Genomic DNA, 18,966 nt, shown 5'->3' with positions numbered 1-18,966 from the left:
CACAATAATACCCCATAATGACAAAGCAAAAACAGTTTTTTTTTTTTTTTTTGCAAATGTATTAAAAATAAAAATGTAAATATCACATTTACGTAAGTATTCAGAACCTTTACTCAGTACGTTGTTGAAGCACCTTTGGCAGCGATTACAGCCTTCAGTCTTCTTGGGTATGACGCTACAATTTGGCACATCTGTATTTGGGGAGTTTCTCCCATTCTTCTCTGCAAATCCTCTCAAGCTCTGTCAGGTTGGATGGGGAGCATAACTGCACAGCTATTTTCAGGTCTCTCGAGATGTTTGATCGGGTTCAAGTCCGGGCTCTGGCTGGGCCCCTCAAGGACATTCAGAGACTTGTCCCGAAGCCACTCATGCGTTGTTTTGGCTGTGTGCTTAGGGTCGTTGTCCTGTTGGAAGGGAACCTTCGCCATGGTCTGAGAATCCTTAAGGTGCCTTTTGGCGAACTCCAAACACGCTGTCATGTGCCTTTTACTGAGGAGTGGCTTTCGTCTGGCCATTCTACCATAAAGGCCTGATTGGTGGAGTGCTGCAGAGATGGTTGTCCTTCTGGAAGGTTCTCCCATCTTCACAGAGAACCTCTGGAGCTCTGTCAGAGTGACCATCGGGTTCTTGGTCACCTTCCTGACCAAGGCCCTTCTCCCCCGATTGCTCAGTTTGGCCAGGCGCCCAGCTCTAGGAAGAGTCTTGGTGTTTCCAAACTTCTTCCATTTACAAATGATGGAGGCCACTGTATTCTTGTCTTGAAGACATTTTTTGGTACCCTTCCCCAGATCTGTGTCTCGACTCAATTCTGTCTCTGAGCTCTATGGACAATTCCTTCGACCTCATGGCTTGGTTTTTGCTCTGACTTGCACGGTCAACTGTGGGACCTTATATAGACAGGTGTGTGTTTTTCCAAATCATGTCCAATCAATTAAATTGACCACCGGTGGACTCCAATCAAGTTGTAGAAACATCTAAATACTTATGTAAATAAGGTATTTTTTTATTTAAATTTTTTTCTATATCATATTCCTCAATTATGTGCCTATCTTTACTAAAGATATAGTGAATCCTATTGTAAACTGAAGAAAAGGGGAAGAAAAGCAGTCACGGCTGGTCCATTTTTTTTTTAAGTATTGATTTTCTTACAAATGGGTTTTGGCTGTGTTGGGGTCATTCCTGTAGAGTCAAGTTTTGGGTTTGAACATATCAGGATTCCCTGTGCTTCAGCTGACAGCATATCAAACATTTCCTCTCAACGGCCCATGTGATATAACAAAAGTTCAATGAAGGTTGTGAAATAACAGCATGAACATGTGTCGGTTGCAGAGTTAGTAGTGGCCGAGTCGGTGGTGGTGATTAAGAAGCTGCTGCAGATGCAGCCCGAGCAGCACAGTGACATCATCAAGCACATGGCCAAACTCACCGACAACATCCAGGTATGTGTACCTAGGCCTCTGATCTTAACTTTGACCCCATAGTGTTACTACATGAGGTGCTCTTTTTCTTGTCATAATTATTTTATTTTTTTAATCATATTTGTCCCCAAACCTTCACAACAGTCCTGCTTGGTTGTGCTGTCAGTTTGTTTTGAGTAAGCAACAAATAGGCACTTTTGTTGAAAAAACTAATTGTATTGTATTATGATTGTATTTCAGGAATTGTAACATATGACCGAGAGCCAGAGCTAGCTCTTCCAGTTTCTCCACTCGACTCAGCCTGTTTGCAATGTTCATGCACTGTCTGCCTACACAGGTGCCCATGGCGCGGGCCAGTATCCTGTGGCTGATCGGGGAGTACTGTGAGCACGTTCCCAAGATCGCTCCGGATGTCCTGAGGAAGATGGCCAAGACCTTCACCAACGAGGAAGACATCGTCAAGCTGCAGATCATCAACCTGGCTGCCAAACTCTACCTGACCAACTCCAAACAGGTGATGCAGTTATAATGCATTTAGGACTTGTGATGAGCATGTATGACCCCGTTATAATGTGTTATAACCATCTCCTGGCTGACAAACTCTACCTGGCCAACTCCAAACAGGTGATGCAGTTATAATGCATTTAGGACTTGTGATGAGCATGTATGACCCCGTTATAATGTGTTATAACCATCTCCTGGCTGACAAACTCTACCTGGCCAACTCCAAACAGATGATGCAGTTATAATGCATTTAGGACTTGTGATGAGCATGTATGACTCCGTTATAATGTGTTATAACCATCTCCTGGCTGACAAACTCTACCTGGCCAACTCCGAACAGGTGCCAGCATCTACACTGAATACAAATATGAACACAACATGTAAAATGTTGGTCCCATGTTTCATGAGCTGAAATGAAAGATCCCAAAAATGTTCCATACGTGTAAAAAGCTTAAATCTCTCAAATGTTGTCCACAAATTTGTTTACATCCCTGTTAGTGAGCATTTCTCTTTTGCCAAGATTATCCATCCACCTGACAGGTGTGGCATATCAAGAAGCTGATTAAACAGCATGATCATTACACAGGTGCACCTTGTGCTGGGGACAATAAAAGGCCACTCTAAAATGTGCAGTTTTGTCACACAACACAATACCACAGATGTCTCAAGTTTTGAGGTAGGTACATCATGAGACTCTGCTCTCCACATGGTCTCATATGCTCTTTCTGCTCTCCACATGGTCTCATATTCTCTCTCTGATCTCCACATAGTCTCATGTTCTCTCTCTGCTCTCCACATGGTCTCATATTCTCTCTCTGATCTCCACATGGTCTCATATTCTCTCTCTGCTCTCCACATCGTCTCATTATCTCTGCTCTCCACATGGTCTCATATTCTCTTTCTGCTCTCCACATGGTCTCATATTCTCTCTGCTCTCCACATGGTCTCATATTATCTCTGCTCTCCACATGGTCTCATATTCCGGAGACACCTGAAACCCCACCTCTTTAAGGAATACCTAGGATAGGATAAAGTAATCCTTCTAACCCCCCCCCCCCTTAGAGTTAGATGCACTATTGTAAAGTGGTTGTTCCACTGGACATCATAAGGTGAATGCACCAACTTGTAAGTCGCTCTGGATAAGAGCGTCTGCTAAATGACTTAAATGTAATGTAAATGTTTTGAGGGAGCGTGCAATTGGCATGCTGACTGCAGGAATGTTCAACAGAGCTTTTTGTCAGAGAATTTAATGTTCATTTCTCTACCATAAGCTGCCTCTCACGTCGTTTAAGAGAATTTGGCAGGACGTCCAACCAGCCTCGCAACCGCAGACCACGTGTATGGTGTTGTGTGGGCAAGCGGTTTGCTGATGTCAACATTGAGTGCCCCATGATAGGGTTATAGTATGGGCCGGCATAAGCAACGGAAAACGAACACAATTGCATTTTATCGATGGCAATTTGAATGCACAGAGATATCTTGAGGCCCATTGTCGTGCCATTCAGCTGCCGCCATCACCTCATGTTTCGGCATATGAGAATAAGACAGGCACAGCACTAGGCTATATTTTCCCTTTGTCTTTATTCCCCTTCTATCCCATGGTTCTCTAGGGAACAGCTGGTACAGCAGCTTGTATTTGTAAAGTCTTTACCAAAACACTGAGAAAACAGTGGGTTTAGTATGGCCACGTCCTTTAGCTGCTTTAGCTCCCCAGCTTCGCAGCAGTGTCTTGTATTAAACCCTTTCCCAAGATGGCAGAGAAGCAAATAATGTTGTTCTGATTTTACTGCACAAGCAGGCTTACTCCCTTTTTGGATAAAAACACTTCCATCTCACCATTAAAGCATATTTTCCATAGGTAGGGAGTGATTTAGACTTTCAGCATGATTCAATATGGTACAGCCAAGGCTCTTGTACAGTTACTATTTCTATGGTCCTTCCACCAATGATCCACTGGTATGATACAGTCATCCCTATGGCGCTGTCCATGGTGTTGAAAACTCTCTCTCTGTGTGTCTCTCTCTCTCTGTCTCTGGCACCAAGCTGTCACCTCCCGCCAGTTGAAAGTAACATTCTCTCTCTTTTCCCCTCCTCCCACACTCCCTCCTCCCTTGTTCCTCTCCTCCCTCAGACAAAACTGCTCACTCAGTACGTGCTGAACCTGGCCAAGTACGACCAGAACTATGACATTCGCGACCGGGCGCGCTTCATCCGCCAGCTCATCGTGCCCACTGACAAGAGTGGTGCCCTCAGCAAGTATGCCAAGAAGCTGTTCCTGGCCCTTAAGCCTGCGCCCGTCCTCGAGTCTCCATTTAAAGGTGTCTTTCATCAGATGGTGTTATTTTTTACTATCCTGGTCCCAGATCAGTTTGTGCTCTACTGCCAACGTCTATGGCGATAATGTCACAATTGCGTGTATAAGTGGCAGAGGAAGTCAGGCGCAGGAGAGTCAAATAGAGTGTAGAATGGAGTACTTTAATTAAAGTCCTAGTAATCTGCTCCATAACACTCACGGAAAAAATATAAAACAAATCTGGGTACGAAGACCCGTCGCACACCTATACACAATTAACACAACACATGACAACGAACAATCTCTGACAAACACATGAAGGGAAACAGAGGGTTAAATACACAACAGGTAATGAATGGGATTGACAACAGGTGTGTGGGAAGACAAGACAAAACCAATGGAAAATGAAAAATGGATCGATGATGACTAGAAGACCGGTGAAGTCGACCGCCGAACACCGCCCGGACAAGGAGAGGCAACGACTTCGGCAGAAGTCGTGACATTACCCCCCCCCTGACGCGCGGCTCCAGCAGCGCGTCGACACCGGCCTCGGGGACGACCCGGAGGGCGAGGTGCAGGGCGATCCGGATGGAGGCGGTGGAATTCTTTTAACATAGAAGGATCTAAAACGTCCTCCACCGGAACCCAGCATCTCTCCTCCGGCCCGTACCCCTCCCAGTCCACGAGGTACTGAAGGCCCCTCGCCCGACGTCTCGAATCCAAAATGGATCGAATAGCGTACGCCGGGACCCCCTCGATGTCTAGAGGAGGCGGAGGAACTTCACGCACTTCAGCCTCCTGGAGCGGGCCAGCCACCACCGGCCTGAGGAGAGACACATGGAACGAGGGGTTAATACGGTAATTAATGGGCAGTTGTAATCTATAACATACCTCGTTCACTCTCCTCAGGACTTTAAACGGCCCCACAAACCGCGGACACAGCTTCCGGCAGAGCAGGCGGAGGGGCAGGTTTCGGGTCGAGAGCCAGACCCTGTCCCCTGGTACGAACACCGGGGCCTCACTGCGGCGACGGTCTGCGCCAATTTTCTGGCGCCTTATGGCACGCTGAAGGTGGACGTGGGCTGCCTCCCAAGTTTCCTCAGCGTGCCGAAACCAATTGTCCACCGCAGGAGCTTCGGTCTGACTCTGATGCCAAGGAGCCAGAACCGGCTGATACCCTAATACACATTGAAAAGGGGTAAGGTTAGTGGAGGAGTGACGTAGCGAGTTCTGGGCTATCTCTGCCCAGGGCACGAACTTCGCCCACTCCCCTGGCCGGTCCTGGCAATAGGACCGCAGAAACCTGCCCACATCCTGGTTAACTCTCTCCACCTGCCCATTACTCTCGGGGTGAAAACCTGAGGTAAGACTAACCGAGATCCCCAGACGTTCCATGAACGCCTTCCAGACCCTTGACGTGAACTGGGGACCCCGATCAGACACTATATCCTCAGGCACCCCATAATGCCGGAAAACATGTGTAAACAGAGCCTCCGCAGTTTGTAAGGCCGTAGGGAGACCGGGCAAAGGGAGAAGACGACAGGACTTAGAGAACCGATCCACAACGACCAGGATCGTGGTGTAACCCTGTGAAGGTGGAAGATCAGTCACAAAATCCACTGACAGGTGCGACCACGGCCGTTGAGGAACGGGTAAAGGTAAAAGCTTACCTCTAGGCAGGTGTCTAGGAGCCTTGCACTGGGCGCACACCGAACAGGAGGAAACATAAATCCTCACGTCCTTAGCTAAAGTGGGCCACCAGTACCTCCCATCAAGACAGCGCATCGTCCGACCTATCCCAGGATGACCAGAGGAGGGTGATGTGTGAGCCCAATAGATCAATCGGTCGCGGACAGCAGACGGAACGTACAGACGACCAGCTGGACACTCAGGAGGAGAGGGCTCTGCACGTGACGCCCGCTCAATGTCCGCGTCCAGCTCCCACACTACTGGCGCCACCAAACACGACTCTGGGAGTATGGGAGTGGGATCCATGGGTCGCTCCTCTGTGTCATACAGCCGAGACAATGCGTCTGCCTTGACGTTCTGGGAGCCTGGTCTGTAAGTAAGCGTAAACACAAAACGAGTGAAAAACATGGCCCACCTTGCCTGGCGAGGATTTAGTCTCTTCGCCTGCCGGATGTACTCCAGATTGCGGTGGTCAGTCCAGATGAGAAAAGGGTGATTAGCCCCCTCAAGCCAATGCCTCCACACCTTCAAGGCTTTTACGACAGCTAACAGCTCTCGGTCCCCCACATCATAGTTACGCTCCGCCGGGCTGAGCTTCTTCGAAAAGAAAGCACAGGGGCGAAGCTTCGGTGGCACACCCGAACGCTGAGAGAGCACTGCTCCTATCCCAGCTTCGGATGCGTCCACCTCTACTATGAATGGCAAAGAGGGATCCGGATGAGCCAACACAGGCGCCGAGGTAAACAGAGCCTTCAGTTTACCAAAAGCCCTATTCGCCTCGGCCGACCACTGCAAGCGCACCGGTCCCCCCTTTAGCAGTGAGGTAATGGGAGCTGCAACCTGACCAAAACCCCGGATAAATCTCCGGTAGTAATTGGCAAACCCTAAAAAACGCTGCACCTCCTTTACCGTGGTTGGAGTCGGCCAATTACGCACGGCTGTAATGCGATCGCTCTCCATTTCCACTCCTGAAGTGGAAATCTGATGCCCTAGGAAGGAGATAGATTGTTGGAAGAACAAGCATTTCTCAGCCTTGACATATAAATCATGCTCCAACAGGCGACCAAGCACCCTGCGCACCAAGGACACATGCTCAGCGCGTGTAGCAGAGTATATCAAAATATCATCGATATACACCACTACACCCTGCCCATTCAGGTCCCTGAAGATCTCATCTACAAACGATTGGAAGACTGATGGAGCATTCATCAACCCATATGGCATGACCAGGTACTCATAATGACCTGAGGTGGTGCTAAATGCCGTCTTCCACTCATCCCCCTTCCTAATACGCACCAGATTGTACGCACTCCTGAGATCCAATTTTGTGAAGAAGCGGGCCCCGCGCATTGACTCCATTACTGTATTAATCAAAGGTAGCGGGTAACTATATTTTACCGTGATTTTATTAAGGTCTCGATAATCAATGCACGGGCGTAAACCGCCATCCTTCTTCTTCACAAAAAAGAAACTCGAAGAGGCGGGTGAAATGGATGGCTGAATGAACCCCTGACGCAGGGATTCAGAGATATAATTATTCATAGCCACTGTCTCCGCTTGCGACAGAGGATACACATGACTCCTGGGATATGCAGCGTCTACCAGGAGATCTATCGCACAATCCCCCTGTCGATGGGGTGGTAATTGAGTCGCCTTCTTTTTACAGAAGGCGAGTGCCAAATCGGCATATTCTGGGGGAATGCGCACGGTGGAAACCTGGTCTGGACTTTCCACCGTAGTAGCACCAACGGAAACCCCTACACACCTACCTGAGCACTCTCGCGACCACCCCGTGAGAGCCCTCTGTGGCCAAGAAACAGTGGGGTTATGAGTAGTTAACCAGGGTAGGCCTAACACCACAGAATACGCAGGAGAATCAATAAGGAAAAGACTAATCTTCTCCTTGTGACCCCCCTGCGTTATCATAGACAAAGGTGCGGTGACCTCCCTGATAAACCCTGACCCTATTGGTCGACTATCTAAGGCATGAATAGGGAAAGGCATATCCACAGAAACAATAGGAATCCCTAAACTATAAGCTAAATTTTTATTAATGAAATTCCCAGCCGCGCCTGAATCTACTAGCGCCTTATACTGGGAATGCAGGGAAAAATCCGGAAAGGTGACAGAGACAAACATAAGTGCAGCAGAGGGCTCTGGATGAGTATGGTGCCTACTCACCTGGGGTGATGCCAGAGTGCCCTGCCTGCCTTCTCTATTCCCAGAGGAACCAACCCGGCACCGATCAGCAGTGTGATCTCTGCGATCATAGATGGTGCTCGAGCGGGTACCCCCTCCGGTCTCCCTGCGCACCATCCCTCCCAATTCCATAGGTTCGGGAGAGAGAGTGCGGGAGGATGGAACAACCAGACCCCGATCTAGACGTCCCCGAGTAGCCAGCATGTTGTCCAGCCTGATGGACATATCCACCAGTTGGTCGAAGTTGAGGGTGGTGTCTCTACAGGCCAGCTCCCGACGGACGTCCTCGCGTAGACTACAACGGTAGTGGTCGATCAGGGCCCTGTCGCTCCATCCAGCGCCGGCAGCCAAAGTCCTAAACTCCAACGCGAACTCCTGAGCACTCCTCTTCCCCTGCCTCAGATGATAGAGGAGCTCACCTGCTGCTCTGCCTTCGGATGGGTGGTCGAATACCTTCCGGAAATGGCAGATGAGCTCCTCAAAATGGTCCAACGCCTTATCCACTCCACACACAGCGTTGGCCCACTCCAGGGCTTTCCCGGTAAGGCAGGAGATTCTGTCACAATTGCGTGTATAAGTGGCAGAGGAAGTCAGGCGCAGGAGAGTCAAATAGAGTGTAGAATGGAGTACTTTAATTAAAGTCCTAGTAATCTGCTCCATAACACTCACGGAAAAAATATAAAACAAATCTGGGTACGAAGACCCGTCGCACACCTATACACAATTAACACAACACATGACAACGAACAATCTCTGACAAACACATGAAGGGAAACAGAGGGTTAAATACACAACAGGTAATGAATGGGATTGACAACAGGTGTGTGGGAAGACAAGACAAAACCAATGGAAAATGAAAAATGGATCGATGATGACTAGAAGACCGGTGAAGTCGACCGCCGAACACCGCCCGGACAAGGAGAGGCAACGACTTCGGCAGAAGTCGTGACAGATAATGACCGCAGAGTTGGCAAGATGGCACAACCAGATCTGAGACCCTTACTATTTCTGTTTTGTGTTGTCAGACATGAGCCTTTTAAAAATAAATTGTAAGTAAACATGGTCCTAACCATAATTCATACCATAGAGATACAATATAATAATGTTTTATGAAATGATGTGGATCTTACTGTCTTTTTTCCTCTGTGTTTATCAGATCGAGACCACTTCCAGCTGGGCTCGTTGTCCCACCTACTGAATGCCAAGGCCGGCGGCTACCAGGTGCTGCCCGACTGGCCCGAGGCCGCCCCAGACCCCTCTGTGCGCAACGTGGAGGTGAAGGAGTCTGTGCGTGCAGTGGAAACAGTAACAGCCAGAGACAGGGGGCCTCTAGGGGCCCCCCAAAACCCGAGGGGGGCCCGAGGGGGCGCTCCTCTAGTTGGGCATTGCCTTGGAGGGGGCGCAGCACCACCACCAAATTGCAGTAGCACCCAAACACTGACACATAACACTGACTTCATTAATCATGACCACCTGCCAGTCATTCACTGGTCACTCACTGTTCATTAGCATAACGTCATCCACGTATGCACTACGGACATCCCTATTGTCTCCCATGCATTGTCAATGGGATGCTGCTTCCGCACATACTGCCAGTGGTGCCAGAATGTGTCCTAAAAAGGTTAATTCTGTTTTAGTCAAGTTCAAGGACCCAGATGCTTAAACTGTATGGTTGCCATATTATCTGCCCAGTAAACATGATTATGTAACAGCTAATAACGTAACAGAATGAATCTGAAATTGACTGGGTAACAGGAATCACCTGTCCAAGTGTCAACTCCGATCAACTGGTAACAGAGTGGAATATTGTTATGCTAATGGCAGCTGAGGCTAGTTAGCTATCACATCTGAGCACACACTAGTGAAATTGGGAAATCACTGTCAGGTGTCCGCTAGTAAACTCTAGCTGGCCTAGCTGTGGCCTACTTGTCAAGTTTATCCAATACTATGCTACCCATTAGACCCCTCGCTCCTCTGGCCTCTATAGGGTAACAAACACTCAATCACCCACACCCCCACCCCCTTTGGTGATAACTCACCTGCTTGAGCCAATGGCACATGGCATAAAGGGATGGAAGGGTACCTTCCAGCAATGCAGCTCAGCTTGGAACACACAGAAAAGAGGCAAAACAGGGTCTTATTCATTTTACAACGGAAAACCATAATAAGCGTTTATTGGACAACTCCAAGTATTTTTTTTCTGTTTGATGCCTAATGAAAACAACCCAGCAAATGTACTGTTACTAAAACACACCACACAGACTCAAATAACCACCATGCAGTATAGTCTCACCTAAACACCTCTAATTACCCAAACCACAGAGGCTCCCATTTTTCCACATTATCATTCCATGTGCCATCGGTTCATTTTCAACGATATGTGCCAAAGGCTGACATCAAATCAATATCCTTAAGTCTCGCTCCTTACGTCCAAATCAGCCTACAAAACCCTTTTAAAAAATTGCGCTGGAGGAGGGACTTGAATTCTTGATTTGGTTTGGTTGTTCCATTGGTTTATCGTTGCTCCGTGAACTGTTTATGTTTTAACAATGTCTTTTCATTCCCCATGATTCTGCATTAATGTGTCATTCATGACCAAAGCAGATTTCCAGATGAGTTCACATGTGGATTTGTATCTGGTGACTTTTGACCCCATGACCTCTCTCTCTCTGCCCTCGGTCCGCAGATAGAGGAGGTCATAACCAGCAGTGAGGGGCGGATCGGCTTGCTAGGAGACAGGCGAGAGGTGCCTCCCGTTTGAGAGTGCAGTGTATTTTTACTGACTGCTCTACTCTCTCTCTAATTTCTCTGTACCACTCAAACAGGGCGCTTCAGTGACTTAAAGAGATAGTTCATCCAAATAACTAATTCCAGACACTTGATGGGGTAGTTTGCCCAAATAACTAGTTGATCTTATTGTATGGATAGTCTAGCTACACTCTTAGAAAAAAAGGTGCTAATTAGAACCATATAGGGGTCTTCGGTGTGTCCCCATAGGGGCACCCTTTTTGGTGCTGGGTAGAACCCTTTGCAGAGGATTCTATCCAGTGGTGGAAAAAGAACCCAATTATCATACTTAAGTAAAAATACCTTTGTCGTGTCATGACTATCATTAATGTGTTTGACTGTTATTTTATAAAATAATTACATACCACGTTCAATTATTACGCAATTAAATGAATCATATAACAATTCATTAAGTAGTAATCTGGGGCACCACGGGAAAAGTTATTTAACGAGTTACTATCTCCTGACTAAACTCTAAAGATATAAATATCTCTTACATCAGTCATAGTCAATATTCTTGGATATCTGCACGAACCCTAGCATAAATTATGAATCAGCAATATACAAATTGGCTTAATTATTTATTTACTAACTAACTAAATAATCATACAGAAATACATAAACACACACACACAGTATAGTTATTGGTTACTAACACAATGCAATGAAAGGTCCCTAGTGGACTAAACCGATATGACGTTTTGTTACACTAAATGGCGGATTCAAAAGAGAGGGAAAGGGAGAAACAAAGGAATTCCACTATCGTACATACAGTTGAATAATACTTAAACAGCTGCAGACTGAATGTTCCTGTGTTGTCTTCGAGAGAGAGAGAGTTTCTAACCATTTCGTATCTTTCAGCTCACGCTGTCGGTCACGCTGGTCTAATGTAGAGTCTAACCATTTTACACGCCCTTAGCAACACAGCAATGTACTATATCTAGAGATTTAAATTCCTACCATTTCAACGTGCAGCCGCGCTTCACGTTTTTCTGGTCTCATAGAGTCGAACCATTTATGACGTCCGGTTCAACACCGTCCACCGGCTTGGTCTGATATGTTAATTCTTCACAAGGGGTTTTATGCACTCTGGCAAAAGGGGCGTTCCATGACGCCGACATAATGTCTGTGCCCACGTGGGTGTGGTCACTGACTGGTTAAGACTTTATATGAAAAACAATTTTTTCATTTAGAAGGCTAACATCCTTATTCTTTAAATACCCACGGACCATTCCCAATGTCTGGATTACAGAAATATTGTTCATTATCCAGCCTTTTGATGTTGTAGTTTTGGCGGGAGTAATCTCCTTGAAACAAAAGGTTTCATTCCCCTCAATCCTGTTTCTACAATGTATTTACGAGCGTCATAAAACGGCCAACGTCACCCCTCTCCCCCTCTGCGGGAGAGAGAGGGCGCTGTAGAGCGGACTCACTGTAACCTGATCCTTCGGATCCTCACAGGAGAGTCATGACACCTTAATAGAAAATGCCTCAAGTAAAAGTGAAATTCACCTAGTAAAATACTGTAATTATGAAAAATATATATAAACGCAACATGTAAAGTGTTGGTCCCATGTTTCATGAGCTGAAATAAAAGATCCCAGAAATGTTCCATACGCACAAAAACGTTTTTTTCTCTCCCATTTTGTTTACATCCCTGTTAGTGAGCATTTCTCCTTTGCCAAGATAACCCATCCAGGTGTGGCATATCAAGAAGCTTATTAAACAGCATGATCATTACTGTGCTGGGGACAATAAAAGGCCACTCTAATGTGCAGTTTTGTCACACAACACAATGCCACAGATTGCAATTGGCAGTACGTCCAACCAGCCGCTCAACAGGAGACCATGTGTATTGCATTGTGTGGGGGACCGGTTTGCTAATGTCAACATTTTGAACAAAGTGCCCCATGGTGGCGGTGGCGCAGGTATAAGCTACGGACAACTAAAATAATTGCGTTTTATCAATGGCAACTTGAATTCACAGAAATACCGTGATGAGGCCCATTGTGAGGCCCATTTTTTTTAAGGTGTTTGTGAACAAAATATGCATATCTGTATCCCCAGTCATGTGAAAACCATAGATTAGGGTCTAGTGAATTTATTTCAATTGACTGATTTCCTTAAATGAACTGTAACTCAGTCAAATTTTTCAATTGTTGCATAATGCGTTTATATTTTTGTTCAGTTTATTTGGTTATCTATTTAACTAACTATTTAGCAGTCATATGGCTTGGGGGTAGAAGCTGTTCAGGGTCCTGTTGGTTCCAGACTTGGTGCATCGTTATCGCTTGCCGTGCAGTAGCAGAGTGTAGTCTTTGACAATTTTTAGGGATTTCCTCTGACACCACCTGTTATAGAGGTCCTAGATGACAGGGAGCTTGGCCCTAGTGATGTACTGGGCCATATGCACTACCCTGTGTAGCCCCTTGTGGTCAAAGCCAAGCAGTTGCCATACCAAGCGGTGTTGCAGCCAGTCAATATGCTCTCAGTAATGCAGCTATAGAATCTTTTTTAATTATTATTTTTACCCCTTTTTCTCCCCAATTTATTGGTATCCAATTGGTAGTTACAGTCTTGTCCCATCGCTGCAACTCCCGTACGGACTTGGGAGAGGCGAAGGTCGAGAGCCGTGTGTCCTCCGAAACACGACCCAGCCAAGCTGCACTGTTTCTTGACACAATGCCCGCTTAACCCGGAAGCCAGCCACACCAATGTGTCGGAGGAAACACTGTACACCTGGCGACCGTGTCAGCGTGCATGCGCCCGGCCCGCCACAGGAGTCACTAGAGTGCGATGGGACAAGGACATCCCGGCCGGCCAAACCCAAGGTATTGTTGTGCCCTCTTCACAACTGTGTTGGTTTGTGTGGACCATGATAGATCGTTAGTGATGTGGACACCGAGGAACTTGAAGCTCTCGACCCGTCCCCAGTCCATGATCAGCTCCTTAGTCTTGCTTTCGTTGAGGGAGAGGTTGTTGTCCTGACACCACACTGCCGGGTCTCTGACCTCCTCCTTATAGACTGTCTCATCATCGTCGGTGATCAGGCCTACCACTGTCTTGTTGTCAGCAAACTTAATGATGGTTTTGGAGTTGTGCGCGGCCACGCAGTTGTGGGTGAACAGGGAGTACAGGGGGGACTAAGCATGCACCCCTGAGGGGCGCCCATGTTAAAGGTTCAGTGTGGAGGATGGGATGTTGCCTACCCTCACCACCTGGGGGCGGCCCATCAGGAAGTCCAGGTTCCAGTTGCAGAGGGAGGTGTTCAGTCCCAGGGTTCTTAGCTTAGGGATGAGCTTGGAGGGCACTATGGTGTTGAACGCTGAGCTGTAGTCAATGAACAGCATTCTCACATAAGTGTTCCTCTGGTACAGGTGGGAGAGGGCAGTGTGGAGTGCAATAGAGTTTGCGTCATCTGTGGTATGCGAATTGGAGTGGGTCCAGGGTTTATGGGATAATGGTGTTGATGTGAGCCATGACCAGCCTTTCAAAGCATTTCATTGCTACATATGTGAGTGCTACGGGGCGATAGTCATTTAGACAGATTACCTTGGCGTTCTTTGGCACAAGGGACTATGTTAGTCTGCTTGAAACATTTAGGCATTACAGACTGTGTCAGGGAGAGGTTGAAAATGTCAGTGAAGACACTTGCCAGCGCATGCTCTTACCCGTCCTAGTAATCTGTCTGGCCCTGCGGCCTTGTGAATGTTAACCTGTTTACATCGGCTACAGAGAGTGTGATCAAACAGTCGTCCGGAATAGCTGGTACTCTCATGCATGGTTCAGTGTTGCATGCCTTGAAGCAAGCATAGAAGGCATTTAGCTCGTCTGGTAGGCTCGCGTCACTTGGCAGCTCGCGGCTGGGTTTCCCTTTGTAATCTGTAATAATTTGCCAGCCCTGCAACATCCAACGAGTATCAGAGTCAGTGTAGTAGGATGCGATCTTAGGCCTGTATTGATGCTTTGTCTGTTTGATGGCTCGTCAAAGGTCGTAGCAGGAGGAGCCATCAAACAGGCAAAGCTTCAATACAGGACTAAGATCAAATCCTACTACTCCGGCTCTACGTCTACGTCGGATTAATGTCCCGTTCCTTGAAAGTGGCAGCTCTAGCCTTTAGGTCAGTGCGGATGTTGCCTGTAATCCATGGCTTCTGGTTGGGATATGTACGCACTGTCACTGTGGGGATGATGTCATCAATGTACTTTATTAATGAAGCCGGTGACTGATGTGGTAAACTCCTCAATGCCATCGGATGAATTCCGGAAAATATTCCAGTCTGTGCTAGGGAAACAGTCCTGTAGCTTAGCATCCGCTTCATCGGACCACTTCTGTATTGACCGAGTCACTGGCACTTCCTGTTTGAGTGTTTGCTTGTAAGGAATCAGGAGGATAGAGTTATGGTAAGATTTGCCAAATGGAGGCAGAGGAAGAGCTTTGTATTTGTTTCTGTGTGTGGAGTAAAGGTGATCTAGATTTATTTCTCCTGTAGTTGCACAGGTGACATGCGGGTAGAAATTTGGTAAAACAGATTTCAGTTTCCCTGCGTTAAAAAAAACGCAACTAGGGGCGCTGCCTCTGGATGAGCATTTTCTTGTTTGCTTATGGCCCTATATAGCTCGTTGAGTGCGGTCTTAGTGCCAGCATTGGTTTTTGGTGGTAAATAGACAGCTACGGAAAATATAGATGAAAATTCTTGGTAAATAGTATGGTCGACAGTTTTTATTGAAGTATTCCAACTCCGCTGAGCAGTACTACAGGATATAAATATTAGAGATCGCACACCAGCTGTGGCACCATATTCAAAAAGATTGGTGTTGGATGTCAAAGTGCCGATTGGTTTAGATGGGAATTCACTTATTACTATTACTTAGCTGAGCCTATAAAGGATGGTAAATTGCTACAGGTATTCTATTCTAATAATTAATGCTATAGAAGCTCTGTCTCTTATAGCTATTTATATAAAGAGAAAGTTTCCGTTTTGAAAGGGACCTTAGCTAGATGGATAGTTAGGCTACTGGTCTCTAATTTTAGTAACTGAAATTGGACTTGAGTTAGTGGTACAGTTTGTGTATTTTGCGTGTGAACTGCTGTGTTTGACTCTTGCTTGTTGTGCGGTGTGTGCCAACCTTGTTTCCAATCCAAAATCTGCCTCTCTCGATCTTCTATGTTCCTCTCCTCATGTATTCCACCATTCAACCCCCGCTGGATTCATTCAATCAAGGTTGCACTGCCATAGCGACGTTAAATAAGCAAACACCACCTCATGCTTTACCATTGATATATAGTCTTTGATATTGGGTGTACTGTAATGATTATGATAACCATAAGTAATTGTGAATTTGTTAACTTGAACTTTATTAAGTTATTTAATAACTTGGTTAAAGTAAGTTAACAAATTGCTAGTTGAAGTAATTTCAAGTTGTTGAAGTAATGTTTAAGTACTTTGGTAATGTTGTTTCATGAATGCTTAATTATGGTTAAATAATATTTTTTAAAGAGAGTAAGATAAAGCCTTGTCGTAACAATCGCGTAGAGGTGAAAAATGTTTTTGAACAACTACAGTATTGAGTAAGTGCAACTTGAATCCGTCTGTTCCTTTTTGCCTTGTTTTTCATACCTCTTTCTAGACTTTTCTTCCTTTTTGTCATCTCACTTCCATCCCAATCTTTTTCTTTCTTCCGTCCTGCCAGGTTATTACGCTGCTTGAAAGAGTCACAACTTTAACCAGCGTGAGTCAGTCAGTGGCAAAGAGCTTGCCTCTTTGAGCCCCCCCCCCACTTCCCCAAAGCGCCAAAGTGCTTTTTGACACCCTACCGTAGCTGCTGTTCTGTGCCTAGCTAACTCAGCAAAACTACCCAGCTCAGCAACCTCCTCTCTCTACCATTAAAGAGTCGATTCCTTCAGAAGAGTTGACGGTCCTCCCACTTGTTGAAACTTCTCTTCTTCTTACTTTTTATGGTTGTTATTGTTGTTTGCATGTGAGATAAACAACTAACATACCGTATCAGTAAGAATAGAAAAGAATACACCCTGGTTAATACAATACATTTTAATGTTGTTACATTTTTCAGTGCCAGGACATTGACTACTCCTGGAGGACATCACATCTTTATTGGAACTACTCCCTTTAAAATCTAAATCAAACACTGTTACCGAACTGGCCATGAAGGCATCACCTGGTGCTGCCACCTAGTTGTGGAAAACAATAAATACAAGTTAAACATGTTATACAGTACATGTTATGACAATTGTGTAAACTAAAGCTTCACGGGACTGTACCATAATGGAAGCCCATTATGGCTGGTTGGTTTGGTTCACAGGGTCGGCCCCAGGGGGAAGCAGTCATGGCCATGCTGCGTCTTCGATCCTTGGCTGCATCCGAAATGGCACCCCATTCCCCTATAGCGCACTACTTTTGACCTGAGCCCTATGCGGGCCCTGGTCAAAAGTATTGCATTAGGGAATACGGTGGCATTTCGGATGAACCCCTCTTCTCTGCTTCCATTGAAATGCTTCGGACGTGGTGGTGACACGGCTGACTCTTTGACCTCTGACCTCTTTGCCAGGTGCCGGAGTGGACCAAGTGCAGCAGCCGTGAGAAAAGGAAAGAAAAGAAGGCGGACAAGCCATTCTACTCTGACTCGGAGGGCGAGTCTGGCCCGACCGAGTCTGCTGACAGTGGTGACTTGGGCTGCTTACTTCCATACACAACCTCACAACCCCCTTCACCACACGTCCTAAAATGAAGAATAATACTGTGATGACGTAAAAAGCGTTTGTGTGCGTGTGTGTGCATCCATGGAAATGTTTGCCTATATGTGTTTTATCATGTCCTATGAGTAGGGTTGCAAAGGGAGGGTATATTACGTTTACCAGTAAACCACCGGAATTTGGGAAACTTTCAAGGATTTTATGTAATTTTCATAAAATAATAAGATAAGATGATTTTTAAATTAAAGAAAATTATGAAAAAGCTGTAAAACATTATCCTAAATATAACCCATCAACTTAGTGAATACCGTTGGTGTTTAATATCAGGGAATATCCTTTATATTTTTACACACTTTTATTTATTTTACTATGTCAATATGTCTTTGTTGTAAATGTTTTTGAGGCAGTTGTGAAAAAAGTCAATAGTTGTGACAGTTGCAGAGTTTAATTGAAAATGATGCCATTGTTAATTCAATGCTTTTTTCATTAATTAGCCTATTTTCCACTACAACCTCATAGAAAATGTGGAGACAGATATAAAGATGAACAAAACATTTATATTTTATATAAATCTTTTTTTATTTTAAGTTATTCAAGTATAAATTACCAAAGTTGCCATAGATTAGCTGTTAATTAAAAAAAAAATATGAAAATGCCAATAACTTACAGGTCTTTTGCAACCCTACCTTTAAGTATATGAGACAGAATCTGTGTAGGATGGGATGAATATAAACCTTTCCTCTCCACCCCCAGCCTCAGACACAGCCAGCGGCTCAGAGAGTGGCAGTGGCAGTGAGGAGAGCGGCTCGGGATCCGAGAGTGAGGAGAGCAACGAGGAGTCTGAGTCTGCAAGCGAGGAGGACGAGGAGGAAGAGGGGAAGAAGAAAAAGAAGAATGTGGAGAAGATCAAAGCAAGGAAACCTGTTCCAGAAAGTGAAAGGTAGCACACATTTTTCGCTTAAAGAAATATTCCGGAATATTGAAAACTACCTTGTTATTTTTTAAACCTCACGTTTTGGACTCGACATGTCAATGTATGGTTCATAAATGCATAATAAACCATCTACATTCTAACCTGCCATCCTTTAGAATGTGCTCGTTCCTGTGATGTAGTGAACCCCCACTCTGAAGCAAGTTTTCAAGTGGCTGCATGGCTTAACATTAGTTATTTTGATAACAGTGAAAATACATTGAATGCATCAATCAAATCCATGCATTATAAGCGATAAAACATTTCAAATGATAAGTTAGATGTATTAGACCTCGGTCGTGGTTTCATTTGTCTCTTTCAATGTATTTCTCTGCAAACCAGAACATGTTTTGCACTAAAGATGGCATTGTAGGCACACAAACACATTAGA

At 45.6% G+C, this 18,966-nt stretch overlaps 1 protein-coding gene across 11 annotated transcripts in view; it reads left to right on the top strand.

Moving 5' to 3' along the window:
- Positions 1-18,966, top strand: part of LOC139530403 (AP-3 complex subunit beta-2) — a 101,371-nt gene that overhangs the window by 66,827 nt on the left and 15,578 nt on the right. For 7 of the 11 annotated variants that reach the window (XM_071326779.1, XM_071326781.1, XM_071326778.1 and 4 more), the window contains exons 14-19: positions 1,330-1,439; positions 1,756-1,932; positions 4,054-4,240; positions 9,260-9,390; positions 17,461-17,575; positions 18,359-18,545. In XM_071326779.1, coding sequence (XP_071182880.1) covers positions 1,330-1,439; positions 1,756-1,932; positions 4,054-4,240; positions 9,260-9,390; positions 17,461-17,575; positions 18,359-18,545 — 907 coding nt within the window. Of the gene's footprint in view, positions 1-1,329; positions 1,440-1,755; positions 1,933-4,053; positions 4,241-9,259; positions 9,391-16,584; positions 16,624-17,460; positions 17,576-18,358; positions 18,546-18,966 lie in introns of all 11 variants that reach the window. The other 4 variants (XM_071326780.1, XM_071326775.1, XM_071326785.1 and 1 more) reach the window with 2 other exon arrangements.

Source organism: Salvelinus alpinus, chromosome 9, assembly GCF_045679555.1.
Source record: "Salvelinus alpinus chromosome 9, SLU_Salpinus.1, whole genome shotgun sequence".
Classification (NCBI taxonomy): Eukaryota; Metazoa; Chordata; class Actinopteri; order Salmoniformes; family Salmonidae; genus Salvelinus; species Salvelinus alpinus.
This window is presented reverse-complemented; position numbering and strand designations above follow the sequence as displayed.